At 38.8% G+C, this 27,901-nt stretch overlaps 1 protein-coding gene across 1 annotated transcript; it reads left to right on the top strand.

Annotated features, from left to right (window-relative positions):
* The first annotated feature begins 5,006 nt into the window (after window positions 1-5,006).
* On the top strand, window positions 5,007-27,455 carry LOC110161214 (desmoglein-2.1-like). The gene is made up of 14 exons (XM_055164519.1): window positions 5,007-5,095; window positions 14,519-14,632; window positions 15,705-15,860; window positions 17,187-17,331; window positions 19,144-19,301; window positions 19,388-19,522; window positions 19,593-19,778; window positions 20,253-20,719; window positions 21,129-21,271; window positions 22,458-22,679; window positions 24,419-24,661; window positions 25,528-25,658; window positions 25,768-26,043; window positions 26,120-27,455. The coding sequence occupies exons 1-14, from the start codon at window positions 5,048-5,050 to the stop codon at window positions 27,176-27,178; spliced, it is 3,483 nt and encodes a 1,160-aa protein (XP_055020494.1). The 5' UTR covers window positions 5,007-5,047; the 3' UTR covers window positions 27,179-27,455.
* Window positions 27,456-27,901: the final 446 nt, after the last annotated feature.

Here is a 27,901-nt window from a genome sequence, read left to right on the forward strand (position 1 = left end):
GACAAAACATCAAAGTAACTATAAAAATAAAACGCTATTAAATCATTTTGATAGGAGAGGCGTAGGACAGGTAAGACTAAATATTATCTGAGGGTGTAGCTCCATCTCTTTCATCACATCTGCATTACTTATGTGTAAACAAGTTTCAGTTACATTCGTATTTATCATATACTTAAAGCACATCGCAGTAACTCGAGTATCATTCAGGTCTATGGGGCTTTAGGGTTGTCAAAAGTATCAAAATCAGATACTAAAACTGGTTTCAAAACTAGATAAACATTTGAGCAGATACTGTATCTATACTAAAGTACGGTTATGGTAATGGTCGCGTTTTTATACAGAGCGTTTCCAGCTTCAAGGCACTCAAACACTTTACATAAACTCACCCATTCACACATACTTTCATACACACTGTTTATGTGGAGAGCAGGATTTAAACCGTCAACCCTCAGATCAGAAGATGAGCACTCGACCAACTGAGCTACTGTCGCAAAGGAACATTGGCAGGAAAGACATGAACATTTCCTGAGCACATAGACTAACATAAGCCCATGAACCACGATGGAATATATCTGGATCACTGAGGGATTACACAGATACTGTATATCCAGGTTTCTGCGAATGAATACCCAGCGGTAATAAACAATAAAAACACACCATATCTTTGGCCCTGACTCTCAGACTTTCAGCTGGTTTCAGAGTAGGCTTACAAAAAATAAAATATCATCTTTTGTTGTTGTTGTTGTTGTTATTTGTCATGGTGGTGCGACAGAAATAAATCGGTTACAACGTTCAATAACCCATTAAACTTGAATAAATAAATACTCAAATGTACACAGTCTAGCAAGCCCTAAATAAATAAAGATAAGATAATCCTTTATTGTCTCTCGTGGGAGAAATTTGTCTTGGGACAGGGAAAAACATGCTTTATCAAAAAACAAGACAATTAATTATGTAAATCATGCCGTCTTCAGTAGATGTCAGCATCAAACGCATTATCAACTCCAGTGTCGTTATCTGTCACTTCCTTAGACTGCGTATGTAAATGGACATGACTAACGCAGTAGCCGCCGCGTTCCAAATAGGAAGTTTGCATACGGGCGCTTCCGGCTCCTACCAACCCTGCTTCCATTGACCTATTTTGGAATGTGTGAAGAATCCCTCAGTCGTCCAGGTAGAATCCATGGTGAGGAGAAAATTCAATTTGACGACTGGACAAAATTAGTTTGGCTGAAGACGTTTCGCAGCTCATCTAAGCTGCTTCTTCAGTTCTGGTCAGATGCTGGTGGACACTTCCTTATATCCGTATCTGTATATCTATATTATTTTGGAATATTGTCGCCCCTCTCTCTGTAACTGCTGCTGTGAGCCTCGTCATTTTGGTCTTAAAATCTTCACATTAACCCGCTCTACATGATCTTGTGTATTTTTTCCACTATTTTGTTCATAATATACCTCGAGCACCACAAGCTTCATTGACTTGAGCAGAACAGTTTGGGTGACATTACACTCACTTAGTCCACTTCTTTGTACAGTCTATGGTCACTTCTCATCTTGGTGTCTTTGTCTTTTTGTCTGTGCATCTGGCGTCACACAAACACACCGGCAGTAGAATGTTTGGAGTAGAGTTGTGCCATTTTCACACACAATCATTGCATGTGTGAAAAAGAGTTCAAAATATTGTCTCATCCAACAGTTTTAAAGGGCCTGTTGTACACTATTTTTTGATTCACGTCATAATGTTTCCTCCTCACAAACAAACCTGGAGTTGTGTTTTGTTTCATTCACACATGTTTAACACACAAACCCTGCTTAGTTCTTCTCGCAAAATGAAAACACTCTGTTCCAACTTGTGATGTCATGTGGCAATATAAGAAGTGGTCCACTGTGCTTTTAAACTCTATACACCTTCACTAGAATCATTTGGATGATTTCAGCCTTGGAATTGCCAATGTCTACTGAACCAAAGGTAAGAGGAGCTGTTAACTTGAAAACTACTGATTCATGACATCACAAGGTGGAACAGAGCCTTTTGAGTTTGAGCGGGATTACTCAAACATGTGTGAATGAAACAAAACACAACTCCCGGTTTGTTTTTGAGGACGTACCAGTATTACATTACATGGCTTGAAGCTCACAGGAGTCAATTTTGTGTAATAAGGACCTTTAAAGAGCTCATCAAACATAAATCTGTTTTATATGTTAGCTCAACTACACTAATTTATTACACTTTATTAGGCTTATCAATTTCATTTCAGTTCTACTTATTCACTCTTCTAATCTCCTCTTAATGACCTCTTAAAAGCATTTATTATTGTAATCCCTTAGTGTTGGTTTTATATTCAAGATGTTAGTCATGAATACAAGTGGATTATACTTTAATACCACAGTTATTATAGCTTTAGCCTTCAAAAGCCTTCAAGTGTTTTCCATTTTTTGTCTGCTGTGTTCACACTTGTCCAGACATGATCCCACTTTAACCACGGTTTTGTGCTGATGACAAAAGTACAGGTACAGGAGTTAAAAGAAAACTCTAATAAGTAAATAAGCAGAAGTTCTGAAGTGACTATGAGAGTAAAAAGTAGTATTAGAGTAAACTTTGGAAACTATTTATCTATTATGTAGTGACTTTGATAAAGACGTGGTGTTTTTTGTGCAATTTGGTAGACAGGGTTTCCACACTTTTTCATGGACAAAATTTCAAAGATTTCCATGACTTTTTCATGATCTAAAGTGAATTTTCCATGACTTTACTTTGATCATACTTTTAAGACTAAATATGAAATGTTAACCCTTTCCACTCACCTTATGGTTTGTTATTATAGTTTTTAACATTCAAAATACTGTCATGTGCATTTATTGTCGTCTCTTTTAAACAAAAGTCGCATACGTTTGGAAATAATGAGAACAGCCTAATGATAACTTAACAGAACACTGTAGTTGTGTGAAAGAGATACTAAAATTCCATGACTTTTCCAAAACTTTCAGTAAATTTACAAAATTCTATGACTTTTCCAGGCCTGACAAATGACATTTTCCTCAATTTCCATGACCGTGGAAACCCTGAAATGAGTATTTACAAGTGAGTGTTTCACCAGATGTGGCTGAGTACTGAATTGTGAGTCACAACAACAAATACAAAGTTAAAGGCGCAGAAAAAAGTAGGCCTGCACCTTCTTTTCCAAAATAATGCCATCATCACTGTCACTACACGATCACATAGGCAACTGTAGTGCCAGTTATTTAAAGAACATAATGTGACAAGTTAGATATTTATTTTACTTAAACACACTTAAAAGGATGTAAAAGGATGTCACTTTGCACATCAATTACTAGAGATGGGTGCGTTGGAGGAGAGGGAGCAGCACAAAAACATAGAGAAAAATCCCGCACACTGTCTTACTTGCAAATTTGTGAGATTTATTAGGACAAACCGTGCACCCTAACTCTAACCCTAAACCCACTTAACATAATAATGTTTAAGATTTTTTTCCAGTTTGCCCATGTTATAGGTTTCAAGATTTAATATGTGTTTGGAAATCATGACATCTGCAAAGAATTAATAAAGAAGTCGCCTGAGGGAGTGTGACACCACCCATAGCTTTCGGCTCCGGTCCAAAGACGCTTATGAGGCAGAAGCAATTTGGAGTTCCATAGTACTGGAATTTTTTAACGGACAAAACAGCGAAATAAAACACCAAGACAGGTTAATACAAACATTTTAAGAGACTCACTACAGTAATCAGAGAGAGAGGCGCTTCAATATTCTAATGTAAGTCAATGGGAGGCAGGGTCAGAAGGAGCTAGAAGTGCCCCCATACGCACTCCCTATTTATGACTCTGGTTCCCATTGACTTATACTGGAATACTGTCGCCCCTCTCTCTCTGACTGCTGAAACGAACCTTGTCCTTTTGGTCTTAAAATGTTTGTATTAACTCGCTCTACATGATTCTGGTGTTTTGTTGTTTGTTCTTTGTTTTATCTTTTTCACTATTTTGTCTGTTAAAAAAAACTGTTCCTAATATGAAACCTGGAGCCGAACCCTATGGGTGACGACACACTTGCTTAGTCCATTTCTTTATACAGTCTTTGAATTTAACCATAATAATATAAAAAAAACACCTTTTTTGTGTTGAAAAAGGGGGTTTCCTGTGTGTAAATTATGTTAAACTTTTGCATACAATTCTCCTTAGTATGATGGCATCAATATGGGACTCTCTTTTTCAACTTTTCTTCACAAATTGCTCTATATTGTTGTAAAACCATAATTTATATTCACAGCAGATATTATCCCACCAAATTAAGTAAAACATTGAGAATCAGCAAAACCTCATACGCACTAAAACTGTATTAACAACTGTAATAACAACAGGAACATGGTGGTCGTGATAATGTTGTTATCTCCTCAAAAACATACCTGGAGTTGTGTTTTGTTTCATTCACACATGTTTGAATAATTCTGCATTATACTGTTTACCTCTCCAAATCTCAAAAGGCTCTGTCCCATCTTCTGATGTCACGTAGTGATAGTTTTCAAGTAGTCACCTTTTACATTTAGTTTTGTAGCTAGTAGAAATGTTTTAACTCATCTTAAATATGCTGGTTTTGTGTGTTGAACATGTATGAATACAAAAAAACCCACACAAAAAAAAAACACACTCAACTTTAGGTATGTTTTTGTGGAAATAATTAACATTTTTGAGCATATAACATAAAAAAATAAATAAATAAATAAAATAAAATAAATAAAAATACTGTCACTATCACACTGACAAAAAGACCTTTGATCGCGAGCTGTACTTCCTCCTTTCTCGTATTTTCTGTCTCGTGCCCTCAGGCTGCGTAAGTTACGTCGCGAGGGAAAGAAGGGAGGGGCGCGCTGTGCAGGTGTACGTAGAGATACGTGACGCGCGCGAGCCTTTCTCTCCTCTTTATAAAAGGGGCCCGTGTGTGTCCAGAGCTTAGTTCAGTCCGGAAACACAAAAGGACCGTATCACTTTACACGGACTATAAGATTTTTTTAATTTTTTTTTTTATTTTTCAACGATGGTTCGCATTTTTTCACCTCACTTTGTCCTGCTACTGATAACGATCGTAAGTGTCATTTTTTTATTTATTTGAATCAACTGCTTACGTTTAGCTAATATGTGCCATGCGCTTTATTCCTATATTGTTTGGTTACATATTGGTAGGATCTTCAGTTACGGACAATTAAATTATTCACCGATTGCGATCAATTTGTCGTAAACAAAGCTAAAGTGAAAGGAAGATTTGCTAGATAATATATATATATATATAGATTTTTTTTTTTTTTTTACTCTAGCCACATTTAATACAGGTTTTGTGTAAAAAAACAAAAAACAAACTGTAACGAAAATAGGCTACGTGTATTTTAGTAGCCTTTAGTATGTTTGGCTAATACCTTTTTTTTTTTTCTATAGCAATATCATATCAATTATTCATTTATTTTAATTAATTAGATGTAAACAGAGCCATAAGGGAAAGTAAGAGTAACCAGACTACGTGATCATTTTCCACTACTAATTTTAACATTATAAACAAGCTTTACTGTATAGTTTTCCGTAATTTCCAATGCCCTATATTTCACACACGCTAAACTAGAATGTCAACAAATTGAGTAGAAGTAGTAGTAGTAGTAGTAGTAGTAGTAGTAGTAGTACAGTGTAATAGTAGTCGAATGCAAAAATAGTATATCAAAAGTAAACATGGAAATATTTGGGTATATTTTTGTGTTCCGAGTTGGCTGTATGAAATGGAACACTGTTGGGCTATTAATTGTTATTTATTGATACTGTGTAGGTAGGCTACTTCTACTGATAGTATTTCTATACTTTTGGCCTAAATTACAGTCTGTTACTGTAGTAGATGAGATGAACCTCTTAACCCACTTGTAAAAAGACTAGGCTACATTTTGTGCCATCATCTTACTTAAAGGTGTATTGCGCAACTTTTCTGGTGGGGGGTCTGGTCAAATGTTATTGATTTGTCTGGAATCTTTCACAGTATGGTATAAAACCTTTGTGTCTTCAAGGAAATCAAACCAGCCCAAGTTACAGGTCAAATCTGTGGAGAGACGACCCCGCTCACAGACAGAATGCTTGTTTTTTTGAGCTATAAAAACACCTGTAATTTAATAAATGTAAGGCAGGGCAGTGGCATATCCGGAGAAACAAGCAGGTGACAGATCCCTAACCAGAAAGTTACATAGTGCACCTTTTAAGTGTTAAAATAAGTTTGGGGTTTTTTTAGAACAAAGTGCAAATATGGGTCCAATATATCAGTTTCTAGTATTAACATTGAGCCTGAAAGTTTAAGTCCTTTAAAATACGTCATACTGCCTTTGTGATTTGATTTCATCTTAGTTCTTTTGTCCTGATAGAAAAACAAAACAAAATTAAAGCCGCAAGCGGCGTCGAACGGCCCTCGCCTGCCGCGCCCGCGAACGCCGCGCCCGCGAACGCCGTGCCCGCAAATAGTGTGCCCCGCCAACACCATACCGTAAACGCCGTGTCCGCAAACTCTGTGCCTGCAAATGGCAAAATGACATAGTGCGCCTTTAGATGTTCCTTGCACTTCCTACTGGCCAACCTTGAACAAATTCCCATGTCAGCAATATATGTTTTTTCTTCTAGTCATTAATAGAATTTAATTCCCAAATTTGGTGCAGATCCGACATTGTTGAAGTTTCATGTCTATGGTAGGGGGCGCTATAGTGTTTTTTCATATGTTTTATAGTGTATTATATTAAGACTGAGATCAGACATTAGTGATTCAAATTTCAACACGATCGGACTAAGTATGTGCGAACAGGAGCAAATAATGTCACCTTGAAATTCGCCAAAACTTTGACCAAATTTTGCAGCTTCGCCGCACGTAAACCGTGACAGTTATCAAAAAAATCAGCTAACTTTAGATGTTCCACTTGTCTAGATGATGTACGGTGATTTTCAGCCCTGTGGGTGAAGCGCCTTCAGAGGAGTTCGTTCAAACGCAATGTGAAAGAAAATGTGGACTGAAACTTCAATCCAAGATGGCCGCCTTCTGGTTTATCAGGTTGCGTGGCCATAATACATTTTTTTGTTTGTCTTGACATGACGAATGTGTGTACCGAATTTCGTGGCTCTACGACAAAGTTGACCTGGGACGTCTCCCATAGACGCCAAATTTTAGAGTGTTTGCGCCCCTGCTGGCCAACAGTGAAAAATTCCCCATGTCCATAATATACTTTTTTACTCGTAATCATGCATAAAATGTAATTCCCAAATTTGGTGCAGATCCGACAATGTTGACTTTTCATGTCTATGGTAGGGGGCGCTATAGTGTTCACTTTTCATATGTTTTATAGTGTATTATATTCAGACTGAGATCACACATTAGTGATTCAAATTTCAGCACAATCGGACTAAGTCTGTGCGAACAGGAGCAAATAATGTCACCTTGAAATTAGGCAAAATTTTGATCGAAATTTGTGGCTTCGCCGCGCGTAAACCGTGACAGTTATCAAAAAAAATCAGCTAACTTTAGATGTTCCACTTCTCTAGATGATGTACGGTGATTTTCAGCCCTGTGGGTGAAGTGCCTTCAGAGGAGTTCGTTCAAATGCAATGTCAGAGAAAATGCGGACTGAAATTTCAATCCAAGATGGCCGCCTTCTGGTTTGTCAGGGGGCGTGGCCATAATAAAATTTTTTGTTTGTCTTCACATGATGAATGTGTGTACCGAATTTCATGGCTCTACGACAAAGTTGACCGGGACGTCTCCCATAGGCGCAAAATTGTTGAGTCTTTGCGCCCCTGCTGGCCAACAGTGAAAATTTTAACATGGCCATAATATACTTTTTTACTCGTAATCATATATAGAATTTAATTGCCAAATTTGGTGCAGATCCGACAATGTTGACATTTCATGTCTATGGTAGGGGGCGCTATAGTGTTCACTTTTCATATGTTTTATAGTGTATTATATTCAGACTGAGATCACACATTAGTGATTCAAATTTCAGCACAATCGGACTAAGTCTGTGCGAACAGGAGCAAATAATGTCACCTTGAAATTAGGTGAAATTTTGACCAAATTTTGCAGCTTCGCCGCACGTAAACCGTGACAGTTATCAAAAAAAATCAGCTAACTTTAGATGTTCCACTTGTCTAGATGATGTACGGTGATTTTCAGCCCTGTGGGTGAAGCGCCTTCAGAGGAGTTCGTTCAAACGCAACGTCAGCGAAAACGCGGACTCAAATTTCAATCCAAAATGGCCGCCTTCTGGTGTGTCAGGGGGCGTGGCCATAATAATATTTTTTGTTTGTCTTGACATGATGAATGTGTGTACCGAATTTCGTGGCTCTACGACAAAGTTGACCGGGACATCTCCCATAGGCGCGAAATTTTTGCGTTTTCCAGGTGGCGCTCTGTCGCCATTTTTTTATGCCCGTGCACGAAACCTATATTTTATCGAATTTTTCGCCACTTCTGAATATGTTGCCAAGTTTGGTGAGTTTTTGAACGTGTTTAGGGGGTCAAATTAGAGCTCAAAGAGCAGAAGAAATAAAAAAAAAAAAAATAATAATAATAATTAAAGCCGCAAGCGGCGTCGAACGGCCCTCGCCCGCCGCGCCCGCGAACGCCGTGCCCACGGACGCCGCGCCCGCGAACGCCGTGCCCGCAAATACTGTGCCCGCGCCAACACCATACCGTAAACGCTGTGTCCGCAAACTCTGTGCCTGCAAATGGCAAAATGACACAGTACGCCTTTAGATGTTCTTTGCACCCCCTACTGGCCAACCTTGAACAAATTCCCATGTCAGCAATATATGTTTTTTCTTCTAGTCATTAATAGAATTTAATTCCCAAATTTGGTGCAGATCCAACAATGTTGATGTTTCATGTCTATGGTAGGGGGCGCTATAGTGTTTTTTCATATGTTTTATAGTGTATTATATTCAGACTGAGATCACACATTAGTGATTCAAATTTCAGCACAATCGGACTAAGTCTGTGCGAACAGGAGCAAATAATGTCACCTTGAAATTAGGTGAAATTTTGACCAAATTTTGCGGCCTCGCCGCACGTAAACCGTGACAGTTATCAAAAAAAATCAGCTAACTTTAGATGTTCCACTTGTCTAGATGATGTACGGTGATTTTCAGGCCTGTGGGTGAAGCACCTTCAGAGGAGTTCGTTCAAATGCAACGTCAGCGAAAACGTGGACTCAAATTTCAATCCAAGATGGCCGCCTTCTGGTGTGTCAGGGGGCGTGGCCATAATAATATTTTTTGTTTGTCTTGACATGACGAATGTGTGTACCGAATTTCGTGGCTCTACGACAAAGTTGACCGGGACATCTCCCATAGGCGCGAAATTTTTGCATTTTCCAGGTGGCGCTGTGTCGCCATTTTTTTATGCCCGTGCACGAAACCTATATTTTATCGAATTTTTCGCCACTTCTGAATATGTTGCCAAGTTTGGTGAGTTTTTGAACGTGTTTAGGGGGTCAAATTAGAGCTCAAAGAGCAGAAGAAATAAAAATAAAAAAAAAAATAATAATAATTCGAGCAAAAACAATATATCCGAAAACATTAGAACAACATATTATACGTTTTTTGAAAGCTCTCGACCTTCCCCACGTCACCGTGGGGTCATTGGTGAGTGACGGGCGCGTCTGGACCATCTCGCTGGGGTCACCCCCTGACCTCCCATTGACTTCCATTCATTTTAGCAGTAGTAAATATGAGCCAGGCCTTGGGTGTGGGTTACTGGGATACTGCTGTTCGTGCCGGGGGCGACCGTGGACATAGTTGCATGTCGTCTTGTCACATTCGGACATGCGCACGTCGCTCCCCATTCGCTCCGCTGAGCGGAAGCAATAGGCCCTACGCCCAGTCGGGGCTCGGGCCTAATAATAATTCGAGCAAAAACAATATATCCGAAAACTTTAGAACAACATATTATACGTTTTTTGAAAGCTCTCGACCTTCCCCACGTCACCGTGGGGTCATTGGTGAGTGACGGGCACTGACGCGCTCGTCATTCGCCATCTCGTCGAGGTCACCCATCGCCTTCCATTGACTTCCATTCATTTTAGCAGTAGTAAATATGAGCCAGGCCTTGGGCGTGGGTTACTGGGATACAGCTGTTCGTGCCGGGGGCGACCGTGGACATAGTTGCATGTCGTCTTGTCACATTCGGACATGCGCACGTCCCTTCCCATTCGCTCCGCTGAGCGGAAGCAATAGGCCCTACGCCCAGTCGGGCTCGGCCTAACAAAAACGTTATACCAGTTTTTGTTTCGGAAATTACCTAGTAATTACAGAGATACTAACCGCAAACTAATCTAAGAAATCTGCAGTCTGACAGATAAAGGTGCGCTATGTAACTTTTAGGTTGTGGGTCCGTCACCTGTTTGTTTCTATGGATATGTCGGTGCTCTGCCTGGAATGTTCCACAGTATGGCATTAAACAGCTCTACCTTACATTTATTTAATTACAGGTGGTTTTAGAGCTCAAAAATACCAAGGAAAACAACATTCTGACTGTGAGCTGAGTTCTAATGAAATAACATCTCCATGGAGAAAAGCATTTGACAGACCCCCCATCAGAAAAGTTACACAATGCACCTTTAAACAGTAAATCCACCACAGAATGCTGACCTGTTCTTCCACCTCTGTTTTAAACTATGGATAGAGTCCGGATAGAAGTCGAGTCTCAACTGGGAATCACATATTTTAAAGACGATAAAGCAACAAATTCAAATACCACATACTATGGTTATGATTATGACTATGATTAATTAAAATAAATGAATAATTGACATGAATCTTATCTGTAATATTGGTTAGATGACAGAAAAAACAAACCAGGCAATATAGAGCAATAAAAGACTTCGCTAAAATGTCCAACCTTGAAAGGAAGCCCCGAAGGTAGTGCCATTATTTATCAAATCTCCTGCCAGTTCTCTATAAAACGACACCATAAAATTAACTCAAGTTTGTTCATGTGCGTGCGGCGAATGATATAGAGTTTTCCGTCGGCACCTCGAGATACGCGGCCACAGAAGCGAGCAAATACACGTTTTCGAATGTATGCAATGAGAAAGCTAAAAAGTGAATTAAAAAGATAATTTGTTAACTGTTAATTATTAGGGTTTGGAAGAGAAAACGGGGTAATTTTTAATTTTGTTTCAAGGCGATGTACCTGATTTTTACCGTCTTAAAAACATGAAAAAGAGAACTCGCTTACCGTATGCATTCAGAGCCTTGTAATTATTCGCCGTGATGAGTTTATAAGCACTTTTCGCAGCTTTCAGAGACCAGAATGAAGTTTTGTTGTCACACTAAGCAACTGCTAGAATGCTAACAGAGCACTTCCTGATACTCGGACAATAACACACTTTATAATTGGATGAAGACAGTACACAGCAGACTTATTTTGACCTCAAGAGCTGCTTGTACTATGTATCTGTGCCGGGGAAAGACACATTATGCTCAAATACTTAGAAAAAAAAAGTCTAAATCTTGTTTTTAACTTCCGCAGCAAAAAATTTTGAACAGGCTTTTTTAATATTTTGTTGTTTTTGAGTAAAAAAATTGTGATTATGTGTTACAATATAGCTGGGAAGTTTTGTTTTCTAGGAATTGTGGAGTAATAATGGAAAAAATAAGACATCTTAGACTGTTCTTCTAATATATTTGCATTTTGTTTGTGGTTTGTCGTAATCTGAGGGAATAAATCGATAGAAAATAATAATAATTCAAGATTTACAGAATTTGGTCTCTTAATGTTGCCATATTGAAATCAGATATTGTTCCTCAAAAGTTTTTCAATTAAAAGCCTAATCCACAAATTGACAATGCGCTATTATTTAATAGTAAAATCAGTTAATGCACACACCCTTATTGGGCTTTTATTATTCAATCAAAACATCTTACGTAAACATTGTGCACATACTTGGATGCATACTTCACCTTGTGCAGAGACAGAGCCTGCTCACACAAAGACTATCATTACCGACGACCTGAGAACATTTCAAGTCACGTACAGGATCAGTCGATTATGCAGTAATTAAACTTCGTCTTAAACATTCTTGGGAAATTTACGTTGCAACTTTTAGCCAAGTTCAGAGGGCAAAGGGGTGTGTTCTCCCGGTGTGGTACAACATTTTGACCCCGTGGTGAGGTGAGAATCCTATTATAGTGTGTTGACCCCCCATAGAATATTGACCCCATTATGAAAGTCTATATTTTATTAATAAAGAACTTGAATTCTATAGAAAAACTTTGAATATTAATACTATATCTGCAAATTAAAACATACTGACATATTTAACCCCCCAATATGTTTATTATAGTTATTATAATGTAAAGTAAGAAGTAATGTTAGGTAAATATTGACAATGATCTATTATATATAAAGGAGGTCAAAATTCTATATTACTAAATTCAAGGTCGTTATTCTTACAAACCATTGCCTAAATTGACATTATGATTAAGGATTATCTGAACATAGTAAACTAAAAACCGTAACAATGTAAAATACAATATAAAAAGTGACAAGATTGCTATGTATATGCAAAGTTTTAACAATAACGTTACACAAAATTTACACTAAATACAAAGTCATTATCCATCAAAACATTCCTTAAAATACCTTAAAAGAAAGTGAACATGTAGCAGTATATAATAAAAGTAAATTACATGAGAAATAATGATCATATAAGTAACTACTAAAGACAAAAGTAAGGGGAGTCAAAATCCTATGAGGGGGGGGTCACTTTACTATAGCGGTATGTCACTATACTATGGGGGTCAAAATACTATCTCACACCGGGCCCCAGAATTGGACCCTCTTCTTTTTAATTAATATTCGAGGGGGGCCCATGTGAGACTTCGTGCCCAGGGCCCCCAAAATTCTGTCGACGGGCCTGTTCAGAGGTAAAACAGCCCAGTTTTGCCAAAATACAGTAAAATAATAAACCAACAAATCTATAATTTACAACAAATGCAAATGAAAAGTTAATTAATACTTGATATTAAGACAAAACTGGACAAAAAATATCGATATCGCAACATTGACTGACGCAATAATCTGTATCGCAAGAAAATAACAAAGATTTTATTTTAGAGACATGTTCTATTTTTGGAAATAAAATGGACAAAAAGGCCAACATGAAACTCAGGTTGGTCTTGGGTTTGTCTTTATTAAGCTTTAATTTTTACCCAGCCTTTCTGACCTGTAACTTGGTCAGTTTTGGTCTCCGTGAAGATAGAAAGGTTTAATGCTGTACTGCTAAACATTCCAGACAAAGCAATTACATCTCCATCAGAAAAGTTACACAGTGCACCTTTAAACAGCAAATTACACCACAGAAATCTGACCTGTCTTCCACCTTTGTTTTAAAGTATGGATAGCTCGGATAAAAGTCAAGTCTCAACCGGGAATCACATATTTTAAAGACGATAAGCAACAAATTCAAGCGTTTTATTGAATACCACATGCTATAGTTATGATTATGACTATGATTAATTACAATAAATTAATAACCAACTTGAATCTCATCAGTAATATTAGTTAGACTACAAAAAAACCCTGCAAACTAGACAATATAGAACAATAAAAGGCGTCATGCTCAACCTTGAAGGGGGGCCCGAAGGCAGTGCCATTATTTATCAAATCTCCTGCCAATTCTCAATAAAACGACGCCATAAAATTAACTCAAGTTTGTTCATGTGCGTGCGACGAATGATATGGAGTTTTCAGTCGGCAACTCGAGATACGTGGCCAAATAAACGAGCAAATACACGTTTTAGAATGTATGCGATGTCCAGAAAGCTATAAAGTGAATTTAAAAGATAATTTGTTAACTATTAATTATTATGATTTGATAAAGAAAGGCATTGTACCTGATTTTTACTCTTAAAAAAATGTTTGCAGTGGTCCAAAGTTATTCCTCACTCACTTTATGCTGTTGTGTTTATTATTGTGCCTGTTAATATGTCAGGTTGGACTACTTATTTTACTAAAACACAGTTAAGATCAATATATTTCAGATTTTTGCAAGAATATTCACACTTGTTTTCCCAATTTTACCATTTTTGAGGTTTAAAATTTTACTTACACACAGAGAATTCCAACTGTTTCCTAGTAAAACTCCTCTAATGTACACAGAAATGATTATCTGACAAATATAAATATAAGAAAACACCTTTAATTTGTTGAATTCATGTTTAAAGTATCAGAAAAATTGTATTTCTTACTTGTAAAATTTGCTGACCTTTGGGATAGAAGTCTCGCTAGTGTGATGTGATCAGTATTTTGAACTCAATTTCCTGTTATTTTCAACTTATTTTCCAACTTTTCTTCACAAATTGCTTCTTGATTGGTGTAAAACTATAATGTATCTTGACAAAATTGAGTCAAAATTAGAGAATCATAAACATAGGATTCACATACTTACTAGACTTACAGATGCTCTACTAATTTCTTTTTGATGTGTGTTTTCAGGTTGGTTCTGTTGCTTTTTGTAAATCCCTGGTGAGAAAAAGAAGAGAGTGGATCCTTCCTCCAAGACCTTTGAAAGAAAACGAGGACTACACAAAAAAGGAGTTCATCGCAAAAGTGAGAAGACATGGCATTTTTCTGAATTCATTCTTAAATAGTGCAAAAATGCAACTAATATAATCACGATCAGAATATACTCTAGACCAGAAAAGTTACGTAGTGCATCTTTAAAGGCAGTGGTGTAACGGGGATTTTTGAGGGTGAGGGTACACAATTCGTGACGTAAACCAGGACTGAACCAGGACTGATCCAGGACTAAAACAGGATTAAGCCAGGACTAAACCAGGACTAAAACAGGACTAAACCAGGCCAAAACAGGACTAAACCAGGTCTTAACCAGGACTAAAACAGGATTAAGCCAGGACTAAACCAGAACTAAACCAGGACTAAAACAGGACTAAACCAGGACTAAACCAGGACTAAAGCAGAACTAAACCAGGTCTAAACCAGGACTGAACCAGGACTAAACCTAGACTAAATCAGGACTAAATCAGGACTAAAACAGGATTAAAACAAAACTTAACCAGGACTAAAACAGGATTAAACCAGGACTAAAGCAGGACTAAAACAGGACTAAACTAGTACTGATCTAGGATTAAACCAGGTCTAATCTAGGACTAAACCCGGACTAAACCACTCCTGTTTAATGGTCCTGTATTTTGTAAAGGTTGCTCTTGTGAGTGATAATCCATGTTGGAATGTAGTTACCTCATCAAAAACAGACCTGGAGTTTTGTTTCATTCACACATGTCTGAGTAATCCTCTATTATTAGTCTGTCTACATCTTCAAAGCTCAAATTGCTCTGTTCCACCTTATGATGTCATGAAGCTTCACTTTTCAAGTTCACAGCTACTTTTTTTTGCATTTTCTTCTGTAGTGAGGGGTAATTTTAGGGCAGAAATAATCCAGATGACTCTACTGAAGGTGTAAGGAGTTAAAATTTGCAGGATTTGTACGTTACACATGTGTGAATGAAACAAAACAAAACTCTACACACATTTTTGATGAGAAGAGTAGGAAATAGCATAATATAAAACTTGATTACAGGTACGCCATTATTGTGTTAACCCCAATATTCTAAATGTAAAGGTATTTATTTTACTCATAACCCTCTTCATGATGTTTCAGATCCGCTCAGATTTTGAAGAACACAAGGACATCATTTACACTCTGAAGGGAAGAGGAGCAGACCAGGACCCGTACAATGTTTTCGTCGTCGATTCCAGAACCGGGTTCATCAGAGTAACAAGAATCCTGGACAGAGAGTACATAGACACCTACAATGTAAGGAATATTAAAAATAAGTATAGGGATGCACTGATGAGCCTTTATTTAGACTTAGACTAAGGCTACGTTCAGACTGCAGCCTGAAGTGAGCCAAATCTGATTGTTTTCGCCCCTATGCGACCTGGATTTGATCTTTTAATGATAGTCTGAACAACACAGATCCAATATTTTCAAATGCAACTCAGGCCACTTGGATATGTGCTCCTAAAACCGATACATATCCGGTCTTTTGACATGCGACATTCATCCCATCTACATGTCAGGCTCGGAGTCTCGTCAATGGAGGGAAAGCGAGATTAGCGAGTTAATTAATATTTGGGGGGATCACTGTATTCAGGTCAAATTGGAGGGGTCTTATCGGAACCGGGCGTTTTTTGAAATGATTGCCAAAGAAATGTCCAAGCACGGCTACAGATGGTTCTGGCTCCAATATCAACAAAAAATAAAGAGCCTACGAGACAAATACAAAGAGACTAAAGACTCAACAAACGACATGGCTGTGAACGTGTAACCTGTCCATTTTACCAAGAACTGGACCGTATTTTGGAAGACAAGCCCAGTGTTTAGGCGACTTCCGTAAACACTGAGCACGCTCGCTGTGTGTGACGTTGTCGTGTCCTCCAATATGCATGCGAGACAATTTTGGGGCATTTAAAGTTCACACTGGAGATCACATACAAGTCGCATTTAACTGGAAATGAAAACGATCTCGCAAAAAAAACAAAAAACGGATTTCACAAAAAAAATCCGAATTGTGCATTAAGCCCTACAGTCTGAACATAGCCTTAGATAAACTTTATTGCTAGATAATTTATGTTAGATAAACTTTATTGTCCGCAAGGGAAATTATTTGGACCCAGCAGCTCACACATCACAATATATTATAATATAAAAAGGGTAAAAAATATGAATAGTACTAATAAATTATAAATAAGTTGCAAAAAATATAGCAAGAGACAGCAGTCAGTAAGGCATAATTCTATAAATGTATATGTACAAGTTAAAAGAAAATATAAAATAAGTCATAAAAATATCTTGGTAGTAATAAGACTATTTACTGGCTGATTTTGGCCTCATAATGAACTTTTATTCATACAAAACTGTTCACTAGTGGTTTGAAAGATAAACAACAGTTACATAACACAGTTGGAACTCTTGTGTAATAAATTCACTGTGTTTTAAGGAAATAAATGTAATTTTCAGTCCCTACACTGATATTTATACTTAAAGTTAAAGTATAAGAAGTAGTAAAAAAAAGTATTCTATGTAACTTCTTAATGATGCTCATCGTGTTCATTATATGTTTGTGGTTTGTGTTTCCAGCTCTCTGGGATTGCTACTTTTATTAATGGGAGCAAAGCGGAAAACAAAATTGACATCCGGGTCAAAGTAGTGGACGAGAACGACAACTCTCCCGTTTTCCCAAGAGACATGAAACCTGGAGCGGTGTACGAGCGCAGTCCGGCAGGTGAGGGTCTCCTACTGCTACTGTTTACATTTATATTGTGCATTATTAAGGAAGCATTAAGACTTTGTGCGTGTCATTTAAATTAATATGCATGGTGGAAATGTAAAAAAAAAACAGTAAAAATCAAAATCAACAAGAGCTATCATTTGAACAAGTAAAAAATTACAGAAATAGGACAGCATTAAACCTTTCCTGAATAGTGTAGGATGGGCTGGATCTATATTAAAACTAGTATTATTAAAGGAACTATATGACATTTTAGTGTCAAAGTAACTAGTGCTGTAATTTTAAGACCTATTGTTTGTGTAGCCTCTAAGAATCACCAGCAGATGGCGCAGTCCAACAGGTGATGGTCTTTTACTGCAACTGTTTACCTTTATATTGTGCATTATTAAGGACGTTTTAAGACTTTATTTATGTATTTAAACTTATGTGCATGGTAGAACTGAAAAAAAAAAAAAAAAGTGGTACTAATCGATACCCTATATCAAAACTATCCTTTTGATATAGTAAAAAAGTGCAAAAAGAGGACAGCATTAGACCTTTTCCTGAATAGTTTAGGATGGTTTGGGTCTATATCAAAACTAGTATATGACCACATGGGAGTTTTAAAGAAACCATATGAAATTTTAGTGTCTAAGTAACACTCGAGTTGTGATTTTAAGGCCTGTTGTTTGTGTAGCCTGTAAGAAGCACCAGCAGATGGCGCTGTCCGACAGGTGATGGTCTCCTACTGCCACTGTTTACCTTTATACTGTGCATTTTTAAGCACGTTTTAAGACTTTATTTATGTATTTTATATTAATGTGCAGAGTAGAATTGTAAAAAAAAGTCCTATACTAATCAATGCCTTATATCAAAACTATCCTTTTGAAATAGTAAAAATAAGTACAAAAAGAGGACAGCATTAGACCTTTCCTGAATAATTTAGGATGGTCTAGATCTATATCAAAACTATTATATGACCACATGGAAGTTTTAAAGAAACTATATGAAATTTTAGTGTCTAGAGTTGTGATTTTAAGGCATGTTTTTTGTGCACCCTGGTAGAAACACCAGCAGATGGCGTAAGATTGTTTAAACAGTTTTAATCAGAGTAGCTCCAGTGACACACTGAAGGGTGGGTCAAAAGCAGAGGACGTGTTTCCCTACGGGGATAATAATAATACATTTTGAGGTGATAAAAGTATTCTGGAGTCTAATGGAGATCAAATAAATAAAAACCTAACCTGGCTTAAAGCTCACAAGAGTGAATTTTGCGTAATGTAGGACCTTTAAAGTTGGTTATCAGTACAGTTCTGGATTATCACTAGGTAAACCAAGAAATGAAAGGGCGAGGGGCGGGTGATGGTGAAGAGACACAAAGAGACCAATGAGATTTATTTGGTCTTCTGATAATTTATGTTATTAGGTTCTTTTTTCAGACCAAGAGTTTGTTTTCATACCTGACAGTTTCGACTGCTCACTAGAGGTCTTCTTCAGAGTGGTCATGTGATGTTACTGTGACATTTCCGGTCAGCTGATTTATACAGGTTTTGGCGCTGTCTTCCTACCAGTGGAGGCAGGACGACAGCGCCATCTGTAGTCTGACTTCCTCAGGACAGTATCCCAGGTGTGTGAGAGTAAAAAACACACACCTGGGATACTGTCGTGAGGAAGTCAGACTGCAAACTGTCAGGTATGAAAACAAACTCTTGGTCTGAAAGAAGAACCTAATAACATAGACGCAAAGAGAGTTGATGAAAAGCGCTAATATGTAGAAGTTAAAGAGAACAACTCTAACTACATGTGCCTTCATTGTCTTGTTTGCAGGCACTAGTGTGATAACCGTGAAAGCCACAGATCTGGACGAACCAGGAAACCCAAACTCTCAGATGAGCTACAGCCTCGTGAGACAGGAGCCAGCAGACGATACGTTCTACATGAAGTCAGACGGGACAATCTATGTGAAGAACGACCTTGACAGAGAGGTAAAATATTACACGCATCCTCTGCTCCATCTGCATCCTCTGCTTTCTTAGTGACAGCATTTCACAAACGCGTATGTTTCTTTTAGACCACGGATCGTTACGTCCTGACAGTGAAAGCTGTAGATCGAAATGGCGACCCAAGAGGCAATACCGGAACTGGCACGATTACAATTAATATCAAAGACGTCAATGACAACCTACCTACTCTGTCGCAATCTGAGGTATTTTATTTTTCATTCTATTTTTCTAATGCGTTTAATATGATTTAACATATTTATTTTGTCTTGACAGTTTTCGGCCAAAATTAAGGAGAACACATATGGAGTGGAGGTGATGAGATTCAAAGCAGAGGATCGGGATTTGGTGAAAACGGCAAACTGGGAGACAGAGTATATAATAGCCAGAGGAAACGAGGCTGGGTACTTCAGCATCAAGACCGACCCAAAGACCAATGAAGGAATTCTGTTTCTCGAAAAGGTACGGCTAATGCAGCAAAAATATGGAGCCTGATGAAACAGTGTTGTATAGATGCTGTGGTAAAGTTACAAACATATGGCCTAAATAGAAAACATTTTAAACAAAATGATGGTTTGGTACTTTTGAATTGGTTAAAACTAAAATAATTGTCATCTTAGAATTATAAAGTTCTATTTGCGTGTACTATTTCAACAGAAGAGACAACATATATTTACATTTTTTGTGGTATATCTTGTCTTTTTTACTTTTCTGAGACCTGTTGTCTACTTAATTGCTGAAATGCCATACTATTATTTATGAAAATGCATACCCATCCATCCATTTTCTTGCACTTCTCTGGGGCCGTGTCGCAAGCGCAGCAGCAATTGCATACCATAATTTAAAACTGGAAGAATTTGCATGATTTTTTTGTTGTTTTTGAGCAGAAGAACAAACTTTATTTAATGTTTTTGTTTGTTTTTTTTTACCCTGCAGGCTGTTGACTATGAAGACATAAAAAACCTTGATCTTGGTGTAATTTTAAAAAACAAAGCTCCTTTGTTCGACGACTCAGTGGGATTCACAAACATTGATGTAGGTGGAGAATTAACGTCTACTGGGACAGCTGGCATTGATGGAGGCACTGGAGGCACTGGGGGCATTGGAGGCACTGGAGGCACTGGGGGCATTGGAGGCACTGGAGGCACTGAGGGCACTGGAGGCACTGGAGGCACTGTAGACAATGGAGCCACTGGAGCCAGCAGTTTTAGTGGGTTGGAGCAGATTTATAACATGTACACAGTGAAAGTAGCCGTGGAGAACGAGCCAGAGGGACCACGCTTCGAACCCAAAGTCAAAGCCATCCCCATTTCAGAGGGAGACACCACCATCAAAGTAATGGACACCATCGGTCACTACCCGGCCATAGACCAGGATACGGGCAAACCAGCCAAGAATGTCAGGTATGCACTAGTACAAGTAATTTAGGCCTGTCACAGTAAGACATTTTGAAGCCCGATGTTCTAATATTAATACATAGATATACTGCGATAATGATACTGAAACTACTTTATGCCTTTTGACACAATAACAGTGAAGCGATAATCTCAATAATCTCAGCATAATCCCAGTATTTACTTACTTACTTACTTCTTACTTACTTTAATAGGTAGTGTCGTTAAAAAGGCATGAGCTGAGAAACTGTACACACGATGAAAATTTTGCACCAAAATATATTGTTCCTGTTTTCATCTAGTGAATGATAACTTAATATAGTAATTATCATGGCAGGCCTAAAGTCATTATAATATAATATAATATAATAGGAGGTAACAGGAAATTTGCTTTTGTAATAACACATGTGATCTTTAGGTACGTCAAAGGCACAGACACCGGGAACTGGCTCGTCATCGATTCAGAGACGGCTGAGATCAAACTCAACAAACTTCCTGATAGAGAGTCAACCCTGCTGGTCAATGGAACATACTACGCTGAAATCCTGTGCATTTCTGATGGTACTTACTATATATTCACGGATATGCCTTCATATATTCTTATAGTTATATACGTTAAGTTTGTGCATTTTCATTGACGATATGGAAAATACTCAGTCTAAATCTCTTAAAGGGGCTCTATCAATCTTTTCATGTGCTGAAGTAACCTTTCTTTTGCTGCAGTACACAACAAAAGAAGCGCTTCGTGTCAAAACAAGACGGCTGTGACTGTCTGAATCTTATTATAAAGCGTTTTTATTGTCCACAAACTAGTGCGCTGTTAGCATGCTAGTTGTTGTTAACATTATCGCGGCAGCAAAACTCCACTCCGGCTTTTGTTGTGAAAAGCGCTTATGAACTTGTTGCAGTGCTAGAAAAAACTTTGGAGCTAGTTAACGCACAAGCCGCCACGTTCTGAATACGAAGTAACCGTGAGGGCAAACTAATTCAGCCAGGCTGGTGCCACCGAGTGCCTCCGCTCAATTTAATTTCTCTCCAATGACTAGGTCAGGAATTGGAATACACTAGACGATTTGCAAGAACCCTGAAAGTGCGAGTTCGGGCACCAGCCAGTCGGCAAAGAGCCATATATTCTGTGTTGGTAACAATTCCCGAGATCGAGGATTTAAAGTTGGAACAAAGGGAATGTTTGGTGAATTTTATCAAGGGGAAAAACGTTATTGCCCTTCTTCCTACGGGATTTGGGAAAAGCTGAATATACCAGTTAACTCCATTAGCGGCTCATTACATACGTCAAATAGCAGTGATTGGTTAAATAAAAAAGTACCCACCTACCGTCGAGTGAACGAATCATAATGCTGCGAGGTCAGACGGTTTCCACAAAGTGAAACCGGATGATGAATCACGGTAGCAGGCTAGAAAAATTGTCACCCCTGTCTTTGTAACTGCTGCAGTGAACGTCGTCATTTTGGTCATGAAATGTAAAATCGTTGTGTTTTATTTCGCTATTTTGTCTGTAAATTCCTAATCCTGCTTTGGGAAATTTGTTCCTATAACTGCTAGCCTCGTGAGCTTCATTTGACTGGAGCTGAATACAAGGACACTCCTTTCGTCAACCTCTTTATTCAGTCTATGTTTAAAATGAACCACTTCTGCTTTTCATGTTTTTAAGACTGTAAAAAGTGTAATTAAAGTAGGTTTTAATTTCATTGTTTACATACATAACCCATTTTCTTCTTCCAAACAGACATGCCGGCTAAAACAGCCACTGGAACCATCGCCATCCAGGTGGAGGACTTCAACGACCACTGTCCCACTCTGACCAGCACCGCGCAGACCCTGTGCCTGACCGATGACGCCATCCTGATCAACGCTCAAGACCGGGACGCCTTTCCCAACGGACCGCCATTCCACTTCACCATCGTCCCGGAGAACACGCAGGGAAAGTGGCAGGTGCAGCATCTGAACGGTAAGGAACACATCACACACAGACAAAAAAAATAAAAAAAATTAGCATCATTTTTTACATTTTGAGCAAGGGAGCATTTGTTACACATTCATTTCCAGTAAACTTAAAAATAAAAGGAGGGTTTGGAGAAAATCCTTTTACATTCGTACACTCAGAGCAGTAGAGAAGATAGGACAAAGGGCAAAGTTGATTCAGGATCTGGGTTGTAGGAGCCCAGAATTGGACCCTCTTCCTATTACTGTATATTAAAAGGGGGCCCGTGTGAGGCTTTTTGCGCCGGGTTCCCATATTTTTGCCGACAGGCCTGCTAACACTCGGACAATGTATTACACTACAAGAAAAAAATTAAGTTATTCATATTTAAAGGTGTGCACTGTGTAACTTTTCTGGTGGAGGGTCCATGGAAATATTGCCTGGAATGTTGTATGGCATTACTTTTTTACTTTTTTTTTATTAGATCTGTGGAAAGAAGAGCCCACTCACACTAAGATTTTTTAAAATGAATTTTTTAGGTAATTAAAAACCCATGTTATTGAGTAAAAGCAAGATTTAATGAGATACTGGGACATTTCAGACAAAACAATAAGATCCACCAGAAAATTTACACATCGCGTTGTCAAGCTGGACTGAATCAATCAAAACAAAATCGCAATTCGAATGGAGGCACCTGACAAATCGCAAAGGCTGCAATTTTTGAACTTGAGACGTTTCCTCGACAAGCAACAAAACCCCCTGTCTTATACTCCATAAAACGGTTAACCCTGTAGTTTAGATCTACAAATATTATCAGTATTAGTTTTGTCAGTCCATATTTCAGTCTTTTTGTCACTACTTTTGGATGTGTTTCAAATCTGAACTTTGAACAGAATCCTATTATTAAACAAAATCACAAATCAAATTGCAGTGTTTGTCTGAAAAATCACAATTTGATATTTTCAAAATCCTTCAGCCCTATTGTTGAGTTATGTGTACAATTATGCACACTCAAAATGAAAAGGCTTGACTAAAACTAAAGGTGTGCAAAAATAAGCATTTAATGTGATGTTGCAGTATCGATATCGTGGGCTGCTGTATAGATATATCGTCAAGAGTATTTTTTGGTTTATTTTACTAAGTTATTTTGTTACAGCTACAGTTTTGTTGTTTGTTCAAACGAAGGAAACTTATTATTTGACATATTTGACATTTTCACTGTTTTGAAGTTTAAAATTTTGTGTTTCATACTAACTTTGCACAAGAAGTGGTTTAACAAAGACTTTTAGTATCACAGCCATGATTTAGACTTTATTTTCTATTGAACCGCATCAAATCGATTTGAAATAGATCATATCGAATCAAACGTGCACCATATCGTCGTCTGTGTATCGAGATATGTATCGTTTCGGCAACTTCTGAATGATACCCAGCCCTACTGGTAAAGCTCAAGTATGAATTATCACAAATGGGTACAGTCAGAAAATTTACAATGTCATTATTTTTTTTTAAAGTGACAAAGCATCCTCATCCACATTTTTTTCATTGCATTTCTAGTACTATACACATATTACTCTTAAATTTAGACCAGCTTTATTGATCCACAAGGGAAATGACTTAAACACAGTAGCTCACACATCACAATATATTATAATAACAAAGAGAAATGTGAATAATCAGTTCTAAAAAATGAGTAAGATGGTTAATAAGCTAGAGTCGCACGTTATCTGATTATTAACCTGGATTTATGTTTCTGCTCTTAACAGACACAGGCCGGATACTGAGGAGAGAGGAGTCCCTTTGGCCTGGCGTGTATCAGGTGGAGTTTATCGTGACTGACCAGCAGGGGAAGTCCTGTCCCGAGCCACAGAGAGTCCAGGTCCAAGTGTGCACGTGTGAGGACGGCTTCAAGTGCGGTAAACGAGGAGGGAGAGGTCAGCCAGAGAAAGAAGTGGAGTTTGGTCCGGCTGGAATCGGACTGCTGTTCCTGGGACTGCTTTTACTTCTGTGTGAGTACAGTTTGATATATAATTTTCCATTTTATTAGTTCATAATTAGGGATGTAACGATATCCAAGTCTTACGATACAATATTGTCACGGTACGATATCATGGGGAGGATCACGATTAGGGATGTAACAATATCCAAATCTCTCGGTTTTCACAATACACATTTCACTGTACGATATTTATTGAACAAAACTGTTAATATGCTACTTTTTCCTCTTAAAATGTCTTGACAAGACTTAATCCAAAGAACTAAGACTTAAAAGTGCTTAGAACTGTTATTTCTTCTTGTAGTCTGCACTGAAATGGAGCATGGTCTATGTTGTTCCTATGTAGTCTTTCTTTTTTTTTAGCTATTGCTGCACCAGAACTCTTAATTTAAGCAAAGAGACTTGTAATTCAATATATTGTGATGGTCCACGATATTATTGTGAGAACTTTGACGATACGATATCACGATATTTCGGTTATTTTTACATCCCTAGTTCATAACATTTTCTGTTTAGATTTTTTTTTGTTTAAACTCTTCTGACAATGTTTTGCTGTTTTATTATCCCATTAGAAGTCTTAGACTTAATTTGTATTTTGCATTAGTCTTTTGCTTTTGCAGATTCTCAAAGTCACACAATTTTATGCATTATTCATTCAAATATCTAAAAAAAAAAGAATATCATGAAGCAGTTTGAAAGCTTCACTCTATGTGCCATGAGTCTATACAGTATGAAATGAGACGGTCTGTAGTATCATAACATCATAACAGAACTGTAGACAAGTGTTGATAGTTGACATCAGTGCTAAGATAATTGCTTAGTAGTGGTTGCTGTGTCAAATAAATGTTATAAATCTTTTTTGTTTGTTTTGTTTTGCAGTGATCCCTCTTTTGGCCCTTTTCTGCTTCTGTGGAGGAATTATGGGATCGTCAGGAGCTTTTGCAGAGATGCCATTTGATACTAAATCTCATCTCATCAACTACCACACGGAGGGCCAAGGAGAGAACACGGTAAGAGCAGAATTAATGGATTACATCATATCACCATATTTATTTAATGAATCAAATAAATATACTTAAACAATGCACAAGATGAACAAGTGTCTGTCCGTTGTCTTAGGAGGTTCCACTGATCAACATGCAATCAGAAGTGGGTGGAAATACGCACACTGGGTATAAGGGCTGGACCCAGACAACTAATGAGTTCTACCAGGGCCAAGGAGCCAGTCAGATGGACGGTACCTGGAAGGAGATGAGTCATATGGATGGCACGTGGAGCATGAACCAGATGGGAGGCAGTGGATTTCAGTCTGAGTACATGAGCAGAGAGAGAGAGGGTGGGATCTTTGACGGCATGGCTCTACCTTACCACTACCTGGGACAGTACTACAACCAGGTGAGTGTCACTAACACTGTTTATGAACACATTTATGACATGAAAGTGTTTTAACCTGAGTCTCTGTGTCCCACAGAAGGCGCAGACCTCTGATGCTCTGGCTGGGAAGGAAAATCTCCTGGTGTATGACTATGAGGGCCAGGGCTCCTGTGCTGGCTCCTTGGGCTCCTGTGACAATCTGGCTGTGGACAACGACCTGCACTTCCTCAATGACCTGGACTTCAAGTTTAAGACTCTGGCTGAAATCTGTGAAGGCAAGACCCTGGCTGAAGTGAGGGCCCCTGCTCCTCCTACCACCTCCATCAGCACCTCCATCAACTCTCACACAGCAGTTTCCAGTGTGTTGGCTCCGGGGCCCCTACCACAACCTGTGCCCAAACCACGTTCCATTCCCAAAGCAGAGGTCAGCAGCAGCAGCAGCAGTAAGGTGCAAGAGAGCTCTGAGAGCACTCAGACCGTCACAATCAAAGATGTCAGCCAGGAGGTGTCCAGGGGCCCGGCCCCTCAGGCCCCTCAAGCTCCTCAGGGCCAGGTGCTGCTCCTGCAGCAGCAGCCTCAGCCTCAGCTCTATTACACCACGGCTCCAGTTCTACAGCCGAATCTCTACATGGTCCAGAATCCGGTCCAGAACACGGTGCTACTCAGGGAGGCCCCTGGGACCAACGTGCAGAATGTGATGCTGGTGAACGGCCCCCAGAGCGTCCCCGCCCAAGGCCTGGTGATGCAGGGGCAGACTGTGATGCAGGGCCAGGCTGTGGGGCAGACTCAGGTCCCTGGTATGGTGCTGGTGGAGAATGCACACGGGCCAGGGGCCTCTCTCTCCGGCTCTCAGACCATGGTGCTGGTGGATGGGAAGGGCCTGTCAGGTGCCAAACAGGTGCTGAAGACCAACCAGAACCTGGTGAAGACAGGACTCTCCGGCTCTCAGACCCTCCTGGTGGTGGGCTCTAATTCAGCTCAGGGCCAGCAGCCTGGGGCCAAGAGCAGCCTTTCAACTGGACTCTCAGGGTCCCTAAGGACCCTCAACAAGAGCAGCTCTAGTAGCACTGGAAACCTCACAGGAAACACCACGCCCTCTACCTCCAGGAGGGTGGTGATTCAGGAGACCAGAAAGGTCGTTCAGACAAACCTGTGAGGATTAAAGTAAAGACTGTGGATGTACGCTGATCAAACGTGTTCACTTGTGAATGTCAGCAGCTTTATGTTCCCCTTTGCTAACAGCACTGATGGAAGCGCGGGCCTTAACTATCAATGGACTTTACTGCTTATAAGTTTTGCACTGACTTTTTACCTTTACACTGCACAGGAAAAGAATGTTTGTTTGTTTAATGTAATATATGTTTTTAATTGTTGTTTCATTCATGATGTCATTGTAAATAGTTTTTTTTTACTAATAAAAATATGCATTGTAAGTAACTGGTGTTGTGAAAATATTTGGGTGAGAACAAAATAAGGTCTTGAGTCAAACAATTTCCTTTGTGTGGTTTATTCTCTTGCAAGAGAAGGAGCAAATTAGAGAAGAGAGTGGGTCAGGTAGAAGAGAGAGAGAGAGAGCGAGGGTCTGTCCCACACTGGGTTTTATACAGACAGTGCAGTGCAGTGCAGTCACAGGTCATCAACGGAAAAGTGCTGACTGAAACTGGATGGGCTTTTATTTTCTCCTGTCAGGCGCCTCATGGGCTGCAACAGTTCAACAGTTCAGTCTCTGAGCCGGACCCCTTTTGATCTGGAGGTTTCAGTGGTGGTTTCTCTCATCAGCAGCACCACTAGATGAGACAAGGGTTGATGTCATATGTTTTTGTCATCGCCTCGCCATTGCTGATGAGTTTTAATCCATGTTTAGTTTTAGTTAGTGGCC

This window comes from Boleophthalmus pectinirostris, unplaced genomic scaffold (assembly GCF_026225935.1).
Source record: "Boleophthalmus pectinirostris isolate CB_2022bp ecotype Guang Dong unplaced genomic scaffold, ASM2622593v1 HiC_scaffold_7, whole genome shotgun sequence".
Classification (NCBI taxonomy): domain Eukaryota; kingdom Metazoa; phylum Chordata; class Actinopteri; order Gobiiformes; family Gobiidae; genus Boleophthalmus; species Boleophthalmus pectinirostris.